Here is a 23,796-nt window from a genome sequence, read left to right as displayed (position 1 = left end):
AAAGCTCGTCTGCGGAAGGAAGCATGAAGTGCTCCAAAATTTCCTGGTAGATGGCTGTGTTGACCCTGGACTTAATGAAGCACAGTGGACCAACACCAGCAGATGACATGGCTCCCCAAATCAACACAGACTGTGGAAACTTCACACTGGACTTCAAGCATCTTGCAGTGTGTGCCTCTCCATTCTTCCTCCAGACTCTAGGTCTTTGGTTTCCAAATGAGATGCAAAAGTTGCTCTTATCAGAAAAGAGGACTTTGGACCACTGAGCAACAGACCAGCTCTTTTTTTCTTTAGCCCAGGTAAGACACTTCTGACGTTGTTTGTTGTTCAGGAGCAGCTTGACAAGAGGAATACAACATTTGAAGCCCATGTCCAGGATCCGTCTGTGTGTGGTGGCTCTTGATGCACTGACTCCAGCCTCACTCCACTCCTTGTGAAAGTCCCCAACACTTTTGAATGGCCTTTTCCTGACAATCCTCTCCAGGCTGTGGTCATCCCTGCTGCTTGTGCACCTTTTTCTTCCACACTTTTCCCTTCCACATAACTTTCTATTAATGTGCTTTGATACAGCATTTTGGGAACATCCAACTTCTTTTGCAATTATCTTTTGAGGCTTTCCCTCCTTATGGAGGGTGTCCATGATGGTTTTCTGCATAACTGTCAGGTCAGCAGTCTTTCCCATGATTGTGATTCTGAGCGACCATTTAAAGGCTCAGGAACCCTTTGCAGGTGTTATGGCTTACTTAGCTGATTAGAGTGGGACACTTTGAGCCTAGAATATTGAACCTTTTCACAATATTCTAATTTTCTGAGATTGTGAATTTGGGGTTTTCATGAGCTGTAAGCCATAATCATCAAAAGTATGACAAATCAAGGCTTGAACTATCTCGCTTTGCATGTAATGAGTCTATCTCATATATTAGTTTCACCTTTTAAGTTGCATTACTGAAATAAATGAACTTTTGCACGATATTTCGATAATTTTTTGAGTTTCACCTGTATATATATATATATATATATATATATATATATATATATATATATATATATATATATATATATATATATATATATAGACTTGATTAAATTAACATTTAACAAACATTAAATGTAAATTAAGCATCTCGACAGAAGGTATAAGTAACAATTCAGAACTGTTCTGTGAAACATTATATAAATGACGGTCAGTTTAAATTTTTGGGAATAAAAATACTAAATCCATAAAAATGAACATGTGACATTCAACCTAATTTCAGAAGCAGATTTTATAAACCTTTTACAAAATATTGATTCCCATTGCGGACTCAAGGCTGCAAATATGTAAGTATATCATTTTGCTAAGATAAACTCAATGTGTACTGTAATTCTTCTAAAACAATTTATTAATATTGTGATATGCGCAACAAATGCAGTCTCCATACACTTACATCATATCCACTATTGCGGATACCACGTCTCTGTCTTTCACGTGTAACTAGAAGATCCATTTCAGTTTCTCCTGGACTAGGACTGTTCAAAGATTGTCTGCTTCGGTAAACTGAGGTCTTTGTTTGTTGCCTATAGAAAAAGGAAATATTTACATGTGAATAAAACAGGACAAAACATTAGTAAATTGCTCTGATATTTAGCCTATATTGATTTATGAACAATGGCATATCATATTTTAATTATTTAGACATATATGTATCAATTCAAAATGTACAGCATTATCTAAGCAATCTTTGGATCAAATTATGCATTGTTTGTGACGGTAGAAACCTAGGTGTAAACTGGATATCGCCTTGTGAATATCTGTATGTAACCATATATATCTACATTCATAGAAAGTAATAATGATAATAAACCAACAATCTTTAAATTAACTGACCATTCATGTCATGACAACTCAATCCAAACTTCATACCCAGTTCCTGCAACCGTTCTTCATATGTGCTTATATTCATATGTGCCTTACATTTTATTCATTTCCTCAAAGTTTTCATATTTATATTTTAGAGAAAGGTTTTTAGAAACCATTAAAGTTCTAAGTAAATGGGAAACATTTGAGAATTGGTTGGATCAGAAGTAACATATCCAAATAAATAGCTCTATTTAATTTGCAACGTTTAGCTGATTTCAAGAAAATTAGGCAAGGCACCCAAAGAATCAGGTTAACTGAACCAACTAGCAGAACTTAGTCATAATTATAAGAAAGAAGACAGAGTGATTATCTACCACCATAGCATTTTTATGTGTTGTAGATTCTCAGAAGAACTTTTCCTAGTTTACAAGATACTGAACCTGATGGAATTTTATTTGATAGTGTTAAATGTGGGACATTTAATCAAAATATTATCAAATTGTGAATAATATGGAACATTATGAATTACATACAAAATATAATATTGATCAAGCTATGAAAGAAAATTACAACAGAAACTCAGAGGTTAAGTTCAAAATGGAAGGCATGATTTCCAGTCCACACCAGAGTTGAAGACTAATATGGGATATCCAGACACCTTTGAAATAGAGTTTGTTTATAACTTTTTTACTGAGAAAGCTTATTCTAGCTATCTGCTTGCAAAGGGAAAAGTTTACTGAAGAAAGCTTTTCATCTGATGAATGCTTCTTAATTCCTAAAAAAGAAACAAGTTTACACCCCATTCTCAGCTCAAGTCAAGTAACTTGAGTCTGAAAATACTTGTGGTCAGGGGTTATGCTTTTTTTTTTTTTTTTTTTTTTTGAAAAATGCAAGATAATTTCTCACTTTGGGTTTTTTTTTTTTTTTTTTTTTTGAGGTTGAAAGAAACATCTGGGATGAATAAATGAAAATGAAAGAATTATGAAATTTCCTTTTACCCATTAATATAATGTTATGTTATGTTATGGAAACAAGTAAAAATACATCCTTGCTAAAATGTAAGTTTGGTAATTTACTATGGCAAACAACAAGCATGTGCCATGCACATTGGAAGTGATGTTACCTATTACCAGCCCTTAGAATACCGGGGCTATATAATTTTTCATTACAGCTTTAATCAAAACTCATGTCTGAAACAAATCAATCAATCAAATCTTAATTGTACTCAGTGATCACTGCTATTTGCAGTTTCAAAACATAATAGAAAAGAACGTTCAAATTCTATATATAAATGAGAAGTAAATTATTCAAAAAGATTCTTGAACCAGAATAATTTTCTTTGCTCAGAAGACTGATAATCAAATAAATGTAAAATTACTAAAACAACTAAATCTAAAGTATCTGAATTATGTTTCAATACTTATTGAAATTTTAAACTAGATAATATAATTTTATTGCTAAAAATAAGAATACTGGCAGTAGATGAATTCAAAATGTATTTGCTTTTATGGCCACTGCTTCATAATGTAACCAAACTGAAATTTAACAGTATAGCATCAATAAAATTCCAGTCAGCAGCAGAGACTATGCTAATACCCACTGAACAGCAATAGTGATCAGAATTCTACTACTTTCCTGTAGTAGTAAGGGTATTTCTGAGGTATCTGTTAAAGGCAGAGAATAAGATTGTTTTGATGGTGTTTTGTGATGCCTGGAGGTTAAAAGTACTATAATTAAACTTTGTACCACATATGAATATAAAGGACATTAGCAAATGTGCACAATCAATTCAATTTCTCTCAGAGGTCAAGGGTAGATAGCCTCTTATATAAATGTACTATTGAATTTCTGTCAGAAGGGCAGAAGGCAAGATATCAAATCTGCTTAATATAAAAGTTCAACTAAGTGTTGTATGGAATATATTACTGACTATCTGACTACTAAAAAAGGACTCTCTAACGTACCTACATTGTGTATTTTTGAAATATGGAGTTGCTCTGTAGTCGTATAGCAACTAAATCAAATTAATAAATAAGTAATAGAACAAACATTGTCTTATTTTTCTTTATCAAGGTTAAGCAGTCATGGCACTTCATATTACTCTGAATTAGTAAACTCACTGAAGGCGACGGTAGTTAACTATGCAGATATATCCTCATTTTACATATATTGAAAGTACATCTTTATATTAAAACATAAGTTTGCAATAAATACAAACAGATTTAATTTGAGAACCTGGGAATCCAATTCTCAAAACTTCCCACTGAAGAAGAATAGACTATAGTTCACTGTTTCTTCTACTCTTCTCCAGGTAGGATGAAAAGAAGCAAAAAAAAAAAAAAACCCACAACCAATAAAAGTGATTGAAATTTTTATTTCATAAAAATTCAGACAAATGGAGTGGGACCTTAATAGCTATTAGTCCTGAAAGTACAACAATACTTTTGCTGCAAAACATCAAAACCCAAGGAATGCTTTGTTCCTTTCAACATAAATATGACTGTTTCATCAAAGTGGACCAGCTGAAAAAAAATCATAAAACAACAGAAATCTTTTTCATTGCCTCTTTTTGGGAAAACCAAGTTTAAATATTATCAAACACAGCAATGCATTACTGTGTCAGGAATGCATTACTGCAATACAGCTATATATTTCCACTTCTAACGTTATATAATAATTCTTTTGATAAGCTTTGCATGAATTATGTTCACAGTTCTTGGAGATTTGACAGTTTTAAAATACTGGAGATCTAATCAAGAAGGCGATATGCTATCTTTACACACAGTGAACAATCTAGTTATGGTAATAATTTTGTGAACTTCAACTGTGGCAACAAGAGAATGACCACAGATCCTATACATCAGTGGTCCCCAACCCCCGGTCCGCGGACCGGTGCCGGGCCGTGGAGTACCTGGCACCGGGCCGCGCAGCGGCCGGGGGACATGAACGCTGCAGCGCAAAGGCTCCTGGGCCGTGCGCAAAAGCTCCTGGGCCGTGCGCAATGGGCCGTGCGCAAAAGCTCCTGGGCCGTGCCCCCACCCCTGCGTGCGCTCAGTGGGCCGCGGCGATAAAAAGGTTGGGGACCACTGCTATACATTATTGTTTCAATGTTTGTATTGCATCTCCAATAGCTAAGCAATAAGTACCACCCTTTATTTGAATTCTCTTAAAATCTTCTCTTAAATATAGATTACTATGTTGGGAGCCTCAACTGATTTCTCCAAAAACGCTAACAGATAACAGAACTTCATAAAAGAACAACAGCAGAAAGACTAAATTATTTCCAATAACAAAAGCTTAAAATCGATACAGTGCCAAGAAGATTTGTCTGATTAAGTCCTATAAATGTAGCTCTGCTTGATCAGGACTAAGTTGATCAATAATAATACTGTACTATGGGAAACTCAGATAATCTCAAAATTGATTTTCTAGCTATTTTTGAACTGTAATTAACTACAGTATGAGCTTTTAACAGATAAAAGAATTAAAATTATACACACACACACACACACACACATATATATACATATATATAAATATATGTATGTATATATCTACATATAAATCTACGAAAACAAAAATCTACGAAAATACATACATATACTGTATATATATATACACACCCACACACACACACATATATATATATACACACACACATATATATACACACATATATATCTTCTCAAGTTTTCGCGGGTGTGTGTATGTAAAAAGTTAAAATCTCAGGTGTTTTCCCGCATCATTAAAAGTCTGTTAGTTGAAATGCTTAAAATCCTGCCTAAAATCCCAGTTTAAGATCCTCCAAAATCCCAACAAAACACTTTGTAAGGTCTTTTGAAACTCTGGCTAAAATCCTAACCAACACTTTAAAAGTTTTCTTTTTGGCAACATTTCGACAAGCTCTCTAACTTGTCATCATCGGGCCCCTACTTTCAGTTTAGAAGCTGTGGGTATGCTGCGAGATCGGAGTTGTCGCTTTTCTATGTTGGCTGCTGCTGACGTATGCTGGTTAGCCTGCAACTCTGTGTCCTGATTGGAGGGCAGCAGTTTTTTCTCCTGCTTCATTATCCTAGCTGCAGCCTGACTGCATGTTAAAGGGTTAGGGTTAGGGTTTAACAAGCAATCAGCTTTCTCTGGTTCCCTATTATTAACTGTCAACTGAAAAGAAGGAAGGATTCTGGTAGGCATCACAACACCGCTGATTGCTTGTTGAGATCTCAGCCTATCTTCTGGCTCGGTTCTCTCTCTCTCCCTATTGCTAGCTATCATCTGCAAAGAGGGAAGGACTCTAGCAAGCATTACAACACCACTGGTTGCCTGTTGGGATCGCTGCATATCCTCTGATGTTAAAACTCGAGTTTCCCTCAGTGCAGGTCTCCAAATAGGTTATCAAGTTCTCAATTATACTTCTAATTTTATTTTCGTGGAACCCATTTGCCATTAATACCTCTGTGAGAGTCTGAAGCTGAGGCATATGTACATACAGAGCTTCAGACTCTCACAGAGGTATTAATGGCAAATGGGTTCCACGAAAATAAAATTAGAAGTATAATCCGGCAAGGGACATTAGGACAGAGCGAAACTCAAGAAGAAGAACAGAATATGGGAAAAGCCATCCTGCCCTATATAAACCACTGATAAAATTAGTAAGATATTACAGAAACACAAAATAAAAACAGTGTTCTGCACAGATAGAAAAATATTGATGATGTTAAGAAACCCCAAGGATAAAACTGAGCTGGAAAATCAAAGGGTATATGAAGTGCCATGTGCCTCCTGTCAGTCATCTTACATTGGACAGATGAATAGACGAATAGGTGTGCGTTTAGAAGAACACAAAAACGCAGTGAAAGAAGAAGAGCGAACTTCTTCCTTGGTACAACACATGAAGGCCACGGGACATAATATCAACTTCAACAATACTAGAACAGTGGTGAAAGAGGAACATCTTAATAAGAGAATAATTAGGGAGGCAATCGAAATTGAAAAGAGGCCGCAGAATATGAATAGACAAGATGACGCTTCTAGGTTATCAAGTATTTGGAGACCTGCACTGAAGGAAACTCGAGTTTTAACATCAGAGGATAGGCAGAGATTCCAACAGGCAACCAGTGGTGTTGTAATGCCTGCCAGAGTCCTTCCCTCTTTGCAGATGATAGCTAGCAATAGGGAGAAAGAGAGAACCGAGCCAGAAGATAGGCTGAGATCTCAACAGGCAATCAGCAGTGTTGTGATGCCTACCAGAATCCTTCCTTCTTTGCAATTGACAGTTAGTAATAGGGAACCAGAGAAAGCTGGGCCTTTAACACGCAATCAGGCTGCAGCTAGGATAATGAAGCAGGAGAAAAAACTGCTGCCCTCCAATCAGGACACAGAGTTGCAGGCTAACCAGCATACATCAGCAGCAGCCAACATAGAAAAGCGACAACTCTGATCTCGCAGCATACCCACAGCTTCTAAACTGAAAGTAGGGGCCCGATGATGACAAGTTAGAGAGCTTGTCGAAATGTTGCCAAAAAGAAAACTTTTAAAGTGTTGGTTAGGATTTTAGCCAGAGTTTCAAAAGACCTTACAAAGTGTTTTGTTGGGATTTTGGAGGATCTTAAACTGGGATTTTAGGCAGGATTTTAAGCATTTCAACTAACAGACTTTTAATGATGCAGGAAAACACCCGAGATTTTAACTTTTTACATACATACATACATACATACATACATTACATACATACATACATGCATACATACACACAAGTCTTGGCCTATTCGGGTCTTTTCCCATGTAAGATTGAGAGTATCTTGCCGACGTTTCGACGAGGTCCCACTCGTCATCTTCAGGCTGGTGTCTTTGGCTTTGTGTTTGTGCGAGCAAAGCGTGATCGGAGATGCTGTCTCTCTATAAATACTGGTGGGGAGGTGTGGAGTGCTGGCTTTGTTGTTGTAAGTGGGTTGGTTGGCTGTGTTGTTACATCTTGATTAGTTGATGGAGTTGATGCTTGCAGATTAGTCGGCTGTTTCATAACATCCTGTGTGGGCGAGGTCCTAGCTATGTGCCCATTAGTCTTTTGTGTTATAACAACTTGGGTAATGGTTTGTGTGGTAGCATCCTGAGCTCTAGTGTTGTGACATCCTGAGTCCTGTGATGTATTGTCTTGAGCAGATGGCTGTGATGCAACATCCCGGGCTTTGGTTTGGCTCCAAATCTGAGGTTTTGTTATGTGCTCATGACGTGTGTTAGTTTGCTTTGTGTGGGGGTCAGAGGGGGGTGCAGCAGCTGGCGATGCCACTGTGGTCCGGTCCCTGGACGGTGGTTGCATTTCGTCTATGGGATGGGATTGGGTTTGAATCTGGTGAGGTTGATTGGTGGTGGCACCATGTGTTATCCTGGGTCTGGTGTTAATGTTTGTGGCTGGGGCTCGTTTGTTGACTAGGGCTAGTTTCCAGATGTCTGGTAGGCGGGAGGTATCATCACGTTTATTCATGTTATGGGGGTGTTTTTCTATTTCGATGGCTTCCATAATTATTCTCTTGTTGAAGTGTTCTTCACTTCAACACGACATTTCAATGAATGGGACCTCAACGAAACATTGCCAAGATACTCTCAATCTTACACAGGAAAAGACCCAAATACGCCACGACTTGCATACCTGTACCCATGAAAATCTACGAAAACAAATATATATATATATATATATATATATATATATATATATATATATATATATATATATATATATATATATATATATATATATATATATATATATATATATAGGTCTTTGGTTATTCGGGTTTTCTCCTGCGTAAAATTGGAAGTGTCTTGGCAAGACACTTCCAATTTTACGCGGGAGAAAACCCGAATAACCAAAGACCTACATACAAACACCCGCGAAAACCTCAGAAATATATATATCAGCAATAAGAACAGGTTCTAGAATTAATTCCCAAAAAATAAGGATAATCTCAGTGCTGGGGCAGGATTTCAATGGAATCAAAAATAATAGTTTCAAGTGGAAACCCAGAGAGAGGCTACATTCTGAAATTAACTGTTCCAACCAGTAAACCAAAATAAATGTCAATGATAAAAATTCCTGAAAGTGATTTTTTTATAAAAGCAAGACTGAAAAGCTGGATGACAGACCATCATGCGAAACAAACCCTGATTTTTCAGAGTGTATTTTAACCAAAATATTATGAGCCTCCTTAATTTTTCTTTGCTAAGAATTATTTTGGCAAATGGGGATAGGTTATTAAAATGTTTTTGTTACTCTTATACATATAAGACAGCAGTAATGGGCTGACACCAGTTGCACACTTAAGTGATTAAATAATGACACTGTTTTCAGAGAGATTATTAGGCATTCCTTGATCTAATTGTGAAACTATTAATGGGAAAGGGGATAGAGGTACATTACAACACTGATTATAATGAGCACCAACCTTTGCAAAATTGTCTTGAGATTATAATTAGCTGAAATAGAGAAGGTTTACTAATGAAGGAAGTATTAGTACTAAAACAGGCATAAGCACAGGGCTGGCCGAGGTCAACATGGAAAATAATGTAAGGATTAAAAAAATTGAACATATGGCAAGAAATACTCAGAGGACTGTAAAGGACTTGAGCTGGTCCTTATACAATTTGCAACACCAATTTGTTTTTGGTGTAATGTATACAAAACATACAAATAAATATTGATTTATAAAGGTCTGTCTGGATAATGCATTTTGTTGACAATCATTATAATTCAGAGAATGATTGTCATTTCTTTCAATGAAAGAAAGAAAATACAGAACAAAAAACAGGAAAATCCATTCCCTTTAAAGATTACTAAAATATTTAGTAGAAAGAGAAAACATGTACTGTCTATATATTTTGTAAAAGGTTTTTTTACCATCTAATGACAGGATTACGAATTGGTCATTTTTATTTAAATCTGTTAAATCTATCTAACTAACCTAATATTATCTGCTGTTTGTTTAGTTTATATAATCCCTACTTGATCATTCTTAATAATGAATGGTAACACTTGCTGTAATCTATTTGCTAACACTGCAATTAAAATCTTTGTGTCAACATAATCAATGAACGGCTGAGAGCAGATTGGGTATAATCTTTACCTGATTTTGTTATTGTAATATAAATCTGATTAAATGCCTCTGATAATATTCCCTTATCAAGTATTTCATCATACCATTGACAGTTTTGGCACCGAAAGATCTATAAATATTTTATATCACTTTATAGGAAAACCATCCCCTTGCCACTTTTAAAATTTTTTAATAGCTGCCTCCAATATTGGGTCAAATAATTGTTTTTGTGTATCATCTAAGCGGAATAAGTTTATTTTACTTAAAAAGTCCTCTATATCATCATTTGATATATCCATTCTCTGGATATATCAAACTATATTTACCATATAGTTCTGAGTAAAAAGTTAAAACATTGACAATTTATATCTCTTGAACTTTTCTGTATTTCATATCTTTCACCTCTAAGAACTGGAATCATTGCCCTATCTTTTTTTTGCTTTAAACAATTCTTCATCTGTATCTTTATATAGCACTACATGGGCATCTAACCATCTACACCCAAAAATATTTCAATTCATCTTTCAAATGATTTTCCTTCTTATTTTTAAGTTTATTTTCTTTGATGCATAATCAATCATTCTACTTTGGTTATAAGATGTATATGCGTCCCATTCAAAAATTTGGGCACTTGATGTCTCTGAATTCAAATCAAAGTGTTGCAAAGTCGTCAGCTAGACAAATATTCATTTCATTTCACATACAACAAAAAATAGATTTAGAATTTAACATTTAGCCTATACAGTAAAGGACAGTCTAGAACAGCATTTGGTTAGAGCAGCGGTTCTCAACCTGGGGGTCGCGACCTCTTTGGGGGTCGAACAGCCATTTCACAGGGGTTGCCAAAGCCCTCTCTCACCCCCCCCCTACGCCTTCACTCACCCTCATCCTCTGCCTCTGTTGGATCGCCCGGTCGCCGTTCGCTTACCCCGCCCACTCCCAATCTATTGCTGCCTCCGGAGTCCCAGCTGATGGCTAGAGTGAAAAAAACTTTAAATTCTTGCCATGGGGCTTCAAAGAGCTAGCTGCAAAGAGGTAAATTCCTGGAGCAAATTTTTTTTCCCCCTAGCTATGCTGAAAAGCGAAATTGAAAGTAAAGAAGGGTCTTTGCTGCAACGTGACAAAATGAGGCAGAGAGATTTCTTTTTCTTTTTCCTCACCAAAAAAGGTAGGTACAAAACTGCAAACAATGGGAAATTTAGGGCAAAAGAGGAGGTTCAAGATTTTAAAACACAAAAGAAAAAAAGCTCTGTTTAACTAGGGAATTGTAATAATTGAGATACTATTAATTGTATATTGTGTTGAAAGCAGAAATGGTTAAGTTGTGGTTTGGAGGAATATATGGGGGAAATTATTTGGTTTATTATTATTGGTAAATATAATTAATTGATTTGTAAGAAATTGGATTGCATGGAAATAATTGGAATATTCATGTTCATATTGATTAATATACAAAAAAGATAGTTATATAACTAATTGATTTATATTAAAATGTTGAATTTGTATTAAACAACTGTATTACATAATTACATAATTAACCAATATGAGGATGGATATAAAAATAGATGACAATAGGAAGGGGTATAATATAGAATAGAAGGGAAAAATTGAATTTGATTAAGATTAGAGATGAGGATGAAGGGTAATATTGGTTTTTTTAAAAAATAGATGAGGAATAAATATGGTAAAAAGGAAATACAGAAATTGTAAATTTAATCGAAATGACTAAACACTGTGTTGGAAGAAATATCCTTCTGGGTTCTGCTCCAAGTGGGGAAAAAGACACTGAAAACATGGAGACTGCTTGGAAAGATGGTTTAATGGTGGACATGGCCAGGATCACATGGCTTGAGTTCCTGAACAGAAAAGGGCAGATACAGTAAATCCTCAGGTTTTTATGCTCTCTCTGGCTTTGCATTTCTTGGGGCCCCGAAAGAGTATCCTGATTGGTTGTCAGACTCCCAGGGGGTGGGGGTCTTAGCTAGCCTTGCTGGCTGATGGTCACATGTGCTTCCCAGGTCACATGCTTCCCAGGTCATGTGTGGTGAGTTTGGGTTGCTAGATGGGGCCCATTGTGTTAGTTTCTGTTGCTATTGTGTTGCAAATGTCCTTTGACAAAGGATTGACTTTCTGCTTCTGGCCCATTAACAAAGGGTAGAGGGCAGGAAGGTGGGAGCTGCTTTGTCTGTAAAATATGTTTCTCCATTTCTCATCCAGGGAAATATAATATTCTGCCTTTTCAATATTTCCCAAAATATTTCATTCTTCTAGGAAAGGGGTGAGTGCTAACCTCCTACAACTGTTTAAATTTGTGAACCGGCCAAATACTCTGTTCAAAGAAAATACGTTGTATGATTGTATGTGTGTTTCTAATTATTGCTATTTATTGCTATTTGTTCTCTTTTATTCTTTAAAGTTTAACAATTCATTCTTTATCTTAATATCTTTATATTTGTTTGGGGTTGGCTTTCTTCCCTTTCATCTTTTTTATTGTACAGCAATCTTTCTCCTCAAACCTACCACCTCTGTCTTTTCTTTCCTTCTTACTTTCTCTTCCCCCCCTCTTCTTCTTCTCCCTACTTCCTCTTTCTTTCTCCTCCTCCTCTCTTCCTCCCTCTCTTACCCTCACTCCTACTCTAATTTCCCTTCCCTTCCTTCATCCCTCTCTATTGCTGTATCCTTTAATGCATATGGACTACTCAGAGGGCTGAAAAAGTTATTTTTGACTGGTCCTCGCACTTTTGACCAGTCCTCGAACTTACGACTGTCCTCACAATTTACGTTTTTGCCCTATCTTGTCACCATGGTGAAGAGAAGCAGTTGTGAAATGAGTGACACGGTTGTTAAGAATGGTACAATGGGCATAAATGATGACCAGTCATAACTGCGAAGACAGGTCAAAAGTGTGAGGACCTGTCAGAAATCACATTTTTCAGCCCTCTGGGTAGTCCTTTTGTGCACAGGGACTACTCAGAGGGTGAAAAAGTTATTTTTGACTGGTCCTCGCACTTTTGACCAGTCCTCAAATTTACGACTGTCCTCACATTTTACGTTTTTTGCCCTATCTTATACCATGTTGAAGAGAAGCAGTTGTGAAATGAGTGACATGGTTGTTAAGAATGCTGCACAGGCATAAATGTGAGGATGGTCATAAGTGTGAGGACCAGTCAAAAGTGCGAGGACCTGTCAGAAATGACTTTTTTCAGCCCTCTGAGTAGTCCCTATACATATAGCCATGGCCACCCGATCACATGACCTCCAAGCCACACCCACAAAATAAGCCACGCCCACAGAACCGGTAGTAAAAAAATTTAGAACCCACCCCTGGTTGGGGGTCACCACAACATGAGGAACTGTATTAAAGGGTTGCGGCATTAGGAAGGTTGAGAACCACTGGGTTAGAGATATAAGAAGGATAATGCTTCTTTAAAACAGTTATTTTCACACTGTCCTATGTCAGATGTTTTGGGTGAATATAGCAAAAGATATAAATGTACCTAAAAAAATTATAATTTTCAGAAGATAATAATCTTTGAATTAAATAACTAGTACATTGTACAACTGGGCAACATAAATGAATTCTTCATACACTTATCAGCTAAAAGACTCATAATGCAACATTGGAAATATAAATGTATAGTCCCATTTAATCAATGGATTGAAGATCTGATTACACTTGCTACTTATGACTGGATAACTCTTCCTGCTTCCCCAGATACCTCTCCAGATATCAGCTCGGAGGAAGATGAACAAGATCCAGGCACATACAGAGGGGAGTCAATGGCTCTGAGCAGCCATCTGAAAGGGAAAACACAGCTGCAGCAGGACAGCCCTGAGGCTTCAGATGGGGAAAGCTTGCAGCTGCAGCTGGTCAGCAATGAGGAATTGCCTTCTGCACCTGATACAAGAACACGTAAGGAGAGAAAAGGCAAAAGCAGTGAAGGTCAGCCCGATTCCTCGAGAGGAAGCAGCCTCACCCTTCTTGATGGGCTGCACCAGGAGCTGGCTATTTAGCACAGCAGACAGATGGAGGCAATGCTAGGAACTTATTCTTTTCCTAGCTGTGTGCCTTGACTTTGGATCATGCCTTGCGAACTCTGGGACTTTTCTTGCCTCATGAATCCTCTTGTGTTGTGGATTTAATTTTGCCTACTGGGTTTATCTTGTTTGGGAAACTTTCAAGTGCCTTGTGGACTCATTGGCCATTGCTCTATAGACTAGCGTTGGTTTGCTTTTGGCTAGACTTAATTGGGATAGTTCTGGGGTTTTGGTGAAAGGAATTGCTGGGGAATATTAATAAACCCACTAAACCACCGTTATGAATGCATCTGAGTGAGTGGGACAACACAGGATTACATATAGATATAAACTTTGTATGGATAAATACAACAAAATATGGAACTCACATATTCAAAATAATATAGGTTAAAAAATGACAGCTATATAAGTATATTAGAAATGAATACACAAATATGCACAGATATGTGTGTGTATAATAATTATTTATAGCATTATAACTGTTTATTTCAACAATATGTTATACTTTATATTATCTTTTTCTGTTGTATTTTTTCACTCATTTTTTAAGAACCGTATTTTTTAATTACAGGCAGGGGTGGGTTCTAAAAAGGGGTTGCAGAAAAAAATGCTTTTAGAAGCCTCTGATGATCAGGCAACTCAGCTGGGATTGCCAGAGGCTTTTAAAGGCATTTTTTTTTCTACAACCTCTTCGGATGAAGAGGTTGTAGAAAAAATGCTTTTAAAAGTTAAAAAAAAAAATCCTCTGATGAGGTGGGCAGGGTAAGCAAGCGGCGACTGGGCTGGGGACCGGTTTGGGGGCGTGGCCAGCCAATGTTATTACCGGTTCTCTGAACTACTACAAATTTTTACTACTGGCTCTTGCAAACCGGTGCAAACCAGGAGCAATCCACCACTGATTACAGGTAGTCTTTGACTTACAACCAATTGCTTAGTGACCATTTGAAGTTACAATCTACTTGAAAAAGCAGACTTATGATGTATCTGAAGTTGCAATGGTTGTCCTCCCCCCCATGATCACATGACCACACTCCATTTATGGCTGTTTGAAATGTCCCCCAATCACATGGCCACATTTTACTTTCATTTTTTCATGAAACTGCTTAACAACCACTGTCACTTAATAACAATCTATTTTTCTAATGTAACAAATTAAACATTAAAGTTTATGTTGAAAAATATTTTCCATGGTCTTTTTCTACAATCTGCGGAAGAAAATAAATTTCCACATAGGTAATAATATAATATTTAAATATTATGCAAAACAGATTGGAGGATTTTTACACATTTGATTCTTTCTAATTTTTTAGTTATGATTCAATTACGTCATCATATTCTTTACATAGATTATATGCATATTCATTGTTCATTTATATTTCTAAAGTAATCTGTATTAATTTTAAAAAGGCTTTCCATATAATTCAGTAACTATTTTATCTTTTGCTATGCATGTCAGGTCTAACTCACAAGCTGTTAAGCAGATCCCTATAACAGATAATACTGTTTTGCAGTATTATCACTACATTATAAAATGAAGATCTCTACTGACTAATACCCTGAAAACTGACTTCTTTATTTTATTTTTTGCATCCTGTTTTTATGAATGCTATAACAGAATAGGAGAGAAATTATTTGGGCTGGGCCCTTATTCCACTCTTAATAGTAGGAAGTAACAGAAATTTTCAGTCACAATCAACAGAAAAGATAGAGCACTATTCCATTTAAACATACTGCTTTTCAACTTTTAAAAATTAACATCTTGTTCCACTTTCATTACTTCAAAAATGATGCACCTATCAACTAAAAATATGACAACTCATTCAGCAGAGGATGGCACACCATAAAAACACTATTCATATGCAAATGAACTTGTCACTTCACATTAACACCTACCATATAACACCAAGACAGCAATTTGCACATTTTGTCTTTTTTATGAAACATGAAGATTAGCATGACACTCTACAAATATACATTGAAAAGCTACTCACCTGTTTTTGGGCTCTACAAATGGAGAGGATCCATCTGTATCAGGATCCAGAATATGGTCTATTTCATTTTGTGTTTTTTCATACATCTTTTTTCTATCTGCCAAGCCCTTGTTGTCAATTTGTGGGAAATCATAATAGCCTTTCCGCTTTGCTTTCAATCGCAATTTGTTGCGATAGTGTTCTATATCAGACTTCTGTTTCAAGGCTTTGTTAATCTGACAATAAAATTTAAAAGGGAAAATATACAAATTAATAAAATTAGACGATGAGTTTTTAAGGTGACTAATTCTCTGAAACAACAAACACGGTTGGAGTCCATTCAACCACACTATTGAGAACTTTTTAACAATTTTTTTTAAGGTTTTCAGATAAAGTGTGATGCTCCACATAAATGTAGAGAGCACTCAATCCTAATTAAGGCAGCAGTGTCAGATCCATTGCTTATATTAATATTTTAAAAATGGAAAAGAGTACCAAATCAGTAACAGTTTAATGCTAACACTTAGGCAACAACCTTGGTCAAATTATATGTTTTAATCAATGGTGGGTTGCCCCGGTTCGCACCGGTTGTATAGAACTGGTAGTAAAACCGGCGGAAGGCTCCGCCCACCGACCCCGATGTCATCAAAACGCTTCTGCGCATGCACAGAAGAGAGCGTGCACACGGCCCTGCTGCAAACCGGTAGTAAAGGTAAGTAGAACCCACCCCTGGTTTTAATGTATTTCTAATTAAATAAGTGCAATCTCAATGAGTTACATAGTTAAATATGATATCTTTCTGCAAATCTGAATGCATGTTTACTATTTAGATGCTTCCATTTACTTATTCAAAATAAAAAGTGAATATGGAAGACAAAGGGCATTTGGATTCCATTGCTTTAAAAAAATTCCATTGCTTTAAAAAAAAAACTACAGAACTGCTAACAGGTCTCAAATGGTGATTGACTAGTTAGGCCTACAACTACCAGGTGAAGAGAATAATACTGGTGAACAAATGCCCTGATCTTCTAACCTTTTGTTGTTGCCTATTTTCAACAATCATGAATCCTCTAAGCAATTGAACATTTGAAAAAAAAGAGTATTTACTCTTAAAAACCCAGGGAAGACTTATTAAAAATCTCTAAAAGCTTCCAGATGGCAATTTCAATTATGAGAACGTGATTAAGAAATGGAAGTTACATGCAGAATAGAACCCACAGATCACAGCAGATGAAAGTTTTAACTGGAGAAACTGTCTGTAGATCCATTGCACAGGACTACATATACATAGGAAAGCTGTCAGAATTCAATTTATTTCACCACAAAAATACACTAAAACATGCAAAGAAACCCCTGATAAACATGGAACACTTGTTTATTTTATTCTATTAATTAATTAAACTTATACAGCCCATCCAGTCAACTCAGGATGGCCCATTTGGGCTCTTAAGTGCTTTGGGCTTACTTGGAAACAAAAATTGCACCTTCATATTCAATCACATAATATTTTTCTTGAGTGAAGCATTTGAAAAGAGTACTCTGAGTTTTCAAATAACTAAAGGGAATTACAGAATGTTCTTTAATACAATTTATTAAGGGGAAAGGGAAAGTGATCGAATTCCAGCAAATTCTTATCAACTATTTTCAATTTAGAACCAATGTATCTCAGTATAGAATATGCTGATGGTGATAAGAATCCTTTTCTCAGGATTCCCATGACCTTAGGTACATTAGAAAAGAGGCAACTATCCTCACAGATAATAGGAACATTTGCAGATGATTGTTTACATAAGTCACTTGAATCTGTAGAAGCTCATGCCCTATAATCAATAAAACTAAAAGAAATAATAAAGCTTGGATAGTTCAGCAAGACAAGTCTGAAACATATCTATAAATCAACCACAAAATATTTACAAGAAAGAAGGATAAAAGTTTGGAATGGCATTCATAGTCCCCTGATTTGAATAGTAATCTAAATTTGTAGAAGAATTTGAATATACAGGAGATCCAAGAATATTTCTGAGCTAGAAGAATTCTGCAAGAAAAAGTGGAGAAAAAAATCCCGCCCAAAAATTGATTTTGAATTACAAAATTTTTACATGCAACTATGTCAAAACTCATGCCTTCAAAATCTAAGGGACTGGTTTGGACAAAACTCATCAGCACTTTTTCATGCAGCTGTTGATGAAAATAGGATAGCTAACATGATCGTCAATGTCAGATGACGGATATGGCACAGGAAGAAGAAGAATGTCAAAACTCAGTATCAGTAAACAACACTAGTGGTCTATGCCATGTCCCAACTTAGATGCTCAATATAATGCACTGTAATATAACCACAGTATAAACCATGCAACGTAGAACCAAATAACTATAAGTTACTGGGCAGTTTTTGTGTAAACTTCAGGCTGCAAAGATACTGATTAAAAATGGTCAAATCACCTTGTCACAGCAGAGGTCAAAAGAACAAATTTCAGCAGAGTTTTGAAAGATTATTTAAGAATAAAGAAGAATGTGATTACACATTCACATATCAAGGCATAGTTGAAGGGAATATACACTTTATAGATGGTAATTTAGGAGAAGAATAGATGCAGTAAAAAAAATCCCCTTGGAATGTCCTCCTTAAGCAAAACATCTTAACATATGTACATAACCTGCAGTAAGCTTCATTATCCTTCTTATCCTCTTGTTTTCTTTTAACTTCCACACAGGGGAATATGTTCACGATTTTATGCACTGATATATTTAGGCTTTCTTTCATAATTTAGAATATGATATCTATGGAAATTTTCATAATATAATCTTGAGTCAGAGTTTCATATTCATTATCCAAAAGCTCTCTACGTAAAAGCTACATTTTATACATACAATACATACATACAATAAAACATTTACATACAATAAAACTATAGACATTTGCCATCCTTCCATTTCATCATCTAAAAATTGTTTCCCTTCTAAAAGCTGATCTTCTTTGTTAACAATCAAACTGTTTTACTATGTGTAAAGATAAACAAAGAAAAATAATTGTACTTGAGTTTCACCTATTTAATGGTGAAACTGAACTAGCATTACTTTTTCATTGTATACATTTACACACATTTGCTGCAATTAATTTGATGCAAGATTAATCTATGAGACATATTTTTCCTTCCATTTGACACTATGTGTCAAGCTCTTGGTAACAGAAAACAAGATTTTCACGAAGCTTTTTTTTTTTATTGAAAGAGAAAAGAGATTAGATTACAGAAAAATGTAGACAACTGGATACTTTTAACGCACAATTTATCTTTAATTTTGCCTAGTCAGGGACTTCTTAATCGCCTTGCTATCAATTGTTGGATGGACAAGAGAGATCCTAACTGTTTTACTGATAACAGGAGAATGTGCAATTGTTCTGAGCTAATAGTGCACTGCAAACTGTTATCTACTTTCCCAGGCTCTGAGAAGCCTCTAACATTGTTGTACTTTAAGTACAGATGGAGAAGAAAAAAAAGAATTTCTCCTCTAAGAATGGTGCATATTTATCATTTCAACAAGGTAACAGAGGAAAACATATTTGGAACAAAGGACAGTCTGAAATTTAATTTCTTTGGTCTGCCTCTCAGAATTGTTGCCAGAATCACTGGACGATTCCACACACATTTTTTTGTCTTTGCTGCCAAGTCACCAATTGGCTTAGTAGTCACATTATTGAGCATTCCCTCCTCATATCACTTCTTTAACAGATATACCACAGCTCAACATATAACAGAAAACCAATTATGAGATATATTCTTACCTCCCCATTAAGAATAGCTGTATCTTGGGTCCTGTCTGTTCCTGGGTGTGCAGGAGGCAAAGCTACAGGCTTTATTGCAATCAACTGTACAGATCCAGAAGATGTGTCAAAGGGATCAATGGCAGATTTAGTCATATTGTCAAATAGCATGCTTCCATCCTCTTCATCACTTAAAGGCACTAAAATAAGTTAAAATTTAGTCAGTATATTATTTTGGCATTTTACATGTGGGCCACTTTGGGAGAAAGTAAAAATGAATTATGCTAGATATGGTAAGGTGGAAAGCTAATTCTTCTAGCTAGAATCATCACAGAAATGAAAGCTATAGTTTTTATTTTTCCTTATAATGTTATGCCACATACCTTTTTATGACCCTGTAATTCCTTAATGCCCTTCCTGGTGCTTATGTGGAGTTTGCACCAGATATTTTTTTTCTTTGTGCCCTGATAAAAAAATATCTGCCACTACACCACCAGTTGAGGTATCTACAATAGGCTGATGATACTCAATTCTATATTTTCACTCTTGATGAGCCAAGCAATGCTATGGCTACCCTACCCTCTTGTGGTGCCTGGAGCCTGTGGGGACCTGCATGGGGGACAAAAGGCTTTGACTGAACCCTGGGAAGACCAAATGGTTTGGTTACATGGGGCTCTGGCATTTGAGATGTTGCCATCTTTGACTCTGGATGAGATGGAATGGCCCAAGACAGATCTGGACCATAACTTGGGGTTATCCTGGACTCCAACTCTGACTTGAGGAACAGGTGGCAGTTGCAGCTAGGAGAACCTTTGCACAACCTCATGTTGTGGCCTTTCCTAGATCAGGACTCCCTGTACTCAGTCATCAGGCCGTAGTCATCTCATGATTGGACTATCCAATCTTTAAGAAATTGTTCCAATCCAAGAAAAGCCCTGTTCCCTTTCCCTCCACATATTCAATTGGAGATTGGCTGCTCTGCTTTCATTTCTCTCCTGCAGGCTCTTTCCTAGTTTTGTCCTATCTAAACTACTTCTGCATAGCACAAAATCAGAAACTCTGGACCACAAGGTATCCCATTAAAGATAGGAATGTTTATAAAATCTTCATAAACACAACTCTTCATCATACTATAGGAGAACATTTAAAATAATCAGACCAAGGGGATGAAAACACATAAATGAAAGGTAAAGGTTTTCTACCATTGAGTTTAATTCCTGGTAATTACATGGAATGGCTTTGAAGATTTCTTGGCAATAACATGGAAGTGGTTTGCCACTGCCTTTTTAAAAGATGCTTTTCTAATTTCTTACTCTGAAATTTCCTGGTGGATTATGACTAAAATAACCAGTTCATACACAGACACATGCACATGCTGAAATCTAAATATATAGATTTTATAGTTGCAAATTCTCAAATACTTGTTTTGCAATTGTGACTCTCTCTGGTTCATTTTAAGAATAGAATAGAATAGAATTCTTTATTGGCCAAGTGTGGTTTGACACACAAGGAATTTGTCTTGGTGCATACGCTCTCCGTGTACATAAAAGAAAAATTACATGCGTCAAAAATCATAAGGTACAGCACTTAATGATAGTCATAGGGAACAAATAATCAAATCATATTAGGAAACAGTCAATATAAATTGTAAGGATACCAGCAACAACGTTACAGTCATACAGTCATAAGTGGGAGGAGATGGGTGATAGGAACGATGAGAAGATTAATAGTAATGCAGTAATCTATCTAATAAAATCCCCAGAGGAGGAATATTCTCCTCTGTCTTCTGCAATTTTCCATCTACCTCAGATGAGCTAAGGTATAGATTTCTGCAAAGTGAATGCAGGGAAAGGAGCTAAATCAGTCCATTATTTCATGCTTAGTGCTTAAACAAGGATTCACAGCTTCCGTGCCATAAGGCAACATTCTTTCATTTTCCTTACATTCTGTTAAAAAACTACCTGAAGCCAAAATGTATGCCATCTAATAAATAGCTTTATAATCAGAACAGCTACAGTAGCAGCAACGTTTTTTTAATAAATGTGCCACTGTTATAATTTGCTGATAACAAGGAAGTTTCCTGAAAGCATTTAGGCAAAATAACAGCATTATAAACATCAGAGATGCTATATGCAGAAAAGATGGATTGAACATAGCAAATGAAATATTTCTCATATTTTTATTTTATTTGTACTGGAAGTCCTTGAAGATGTGATAAGTAAGCATAATCAGAATCTTTGGTGCAGGTTTTGTGAAAGACGTAGGTTTGAGTCCATCAAAATGATATCTTCATTTTTCCCATCAAATATAATATTTGATGTGATAATTCATGCTCCACTGAGATGGGACATCTCAGAATTCATTAGTAATTTGAATTATATTTAAAATTGGTTTTCAGAAGAAATCATTCATATCCAAAAAATGTGATCTCTTACAGACTTTGAAATTCACTTACAAAGGATTATGGCAAATTTTCCTTTCTGTTTAAAACAACAGCTGTTCAACCAAGCTGTGCATTGTGATAAATATCAAACAGCTGGAGAAAGCTTAGCATAGTCTTTATCTAAAGCTACTGTTTTACCCTTTGCTTGTAGTCACCTCTACAGCATCCTTTATATTCATTACATCCAACTTCTCTTTCTAAAGCTCAGGTAAGCATTTACTAGAAAATAGAATAGTTACTATAGAAACTGCAGTTCATTTAAAAAAAAAGATTCTGCATATTTGAACTGACACTCTTATGCTGCCAAGATCAATGTTTACAGGAAAGGAATATCATGTGGGACTGCACAAAACTGCATGCAGACCACCTCATCCCACCTCCAATTTACAGAACAAACATTTTGAATCCAAAGTTACACATGCTTATTTGAAGATAAAAGATGCTAAGTTGGAAAGACAAGAATAATGTGTGTAATTTTTTTTTTCAGGTTAGGGTTTGAAATTGCAAGTTATGAACACAAATCAGGAAGGTTTCCCCTCCAGAAAAGCTGTCTCTGTCTTAATCTGTAGTCCTTGAAGTACTGACTACTAGTTTCTCAAAGTTCCAGCTGTTGTACCATCCCCGCAGTCACATAGTTGCGATTTGTGTGCTAAGCAACCAGCTCATACTTATGACAGTTGCAGTGTCCCATGGTTACATTATCACTATTTTTTTTAATTTTTTTTAGCATAAAACATAAAATACATCTTTTTAGAGCAGGGGTTTGGTCCGGCTTAAAATAAGTACAATTATTCACATTCCCTCAATCAATTTTGTTCCAAATTTTAAAATCTTTAAGAAGAAAATAATAATAATAATAATAATAATAAAAACCAAAATTCTTATTCTAAACATTTATCATTCTACTATAACACCCAAAATTCTAAACAATAAACACCGTTCTAAATCCTTATCATTTTAACAATTAATATTTCATATATATATTCCTCAATCCTAAAACCCATTGCCTCAAAACTATATTTTATCTCTCTTAAATTACAACAGCTATCCAATTCTTGAGAAAAAATATTTTCCTCCTCTCTTAAAATCATTTTGAAATAAATCAACACTTCTTTCTATATTTTATTACTTCCAAAATATTTTACCTTAATACTTCAAATTTATTCTCAAATTCTATTAGTCCAGCTGTTTAACTGATTCATTTAACTGATTTAACTGATATCTATTTCCCAGTTATAATTTCCAGTATTCCTTTCTCCGTTTATTTAACTGGTTCACAGTTCAATTACTATTCTCCAATAATGTCTCTCCACTTCCTCCTAGGTTTATTTTTGAGCTGGTTCGCATCTTAATCAGCTGCTTTCCAGCAATACTTCCTCCACTCCTTACCTTAATTATTTTGGCTGGTTCACAGTATAATTTTAACTGCATACCAACCTTCTCCTTTACTCCTCCTAAATCTAATGTAAAATTGGTTCACAACTCAGATGGTTGCCTTCCAGCAATGCTTTCCTCCACTCCTACCCCTATTTTTAACTGGTTCACAACTTTATTTCAATTGATCCCCAGGTATAGTCTCCTCCACGCCTATCTTTTTATCTTTTGCTAGTTCACAGTTTTGCTTTAACTGTTAGCCAGCGTATGCTTTCCTCCAC

General features: G+C 35.8%; 1 protein-coding gene across 6 annotated transcripts in view; it reads right to left on the bottom strand.

The window, feature by feature from the left end:
• The window catches only part of KIAA1549L (KIAA1549 like), a 191,876-nt gene that overhangs the window by 32,462 nt on the left and 135,618 nt on the right, over positions 1 to 23,796 (bottom strand). For all 6 annotated transcript variants that reach the window (XM_087878297.1, XM_087878301.1, XM_087878307.1 and 3 more), the window contains 3 exons: positions 19,720 to 19,898; positions 15,957 to 16,171; positions 1,428 to 1,557 (listed from right to left, as the gene is read on the bottom strand). In XM_087878297.1, the coding sequence (XP_087734423.1) occupies positions 1,428 to 1,557; positions 15,957 to 16,171; positions 19,720 to 19,898 (524 nt within the window). The remainder of the gene's footprint in view (positions 1 to 1,427; positions 1,558 to 15,956; positions 16,172 to 19,719; positions 19,899 to 23,796) is intronic.

This window comes from Pantherophis guttatus, chromosome 1 (assembly GCF_059756535.1).
Source record: "Pantherophis guttatus breed Tessera chromosome 1, ASM5975653v1, whole genome shotgun sequence".
In the NCBI taxonomy this organism is placed as follows: domain Eukaryota; kingdom Metazoa; phylum Chordata; class Lepidosauria; order Squamata; family Colubridae; genus Pantherophis; species Pantherophis guttatus.
This window is presented reverse-complemented; position numbering and strand designations above follow the sequence as displayed.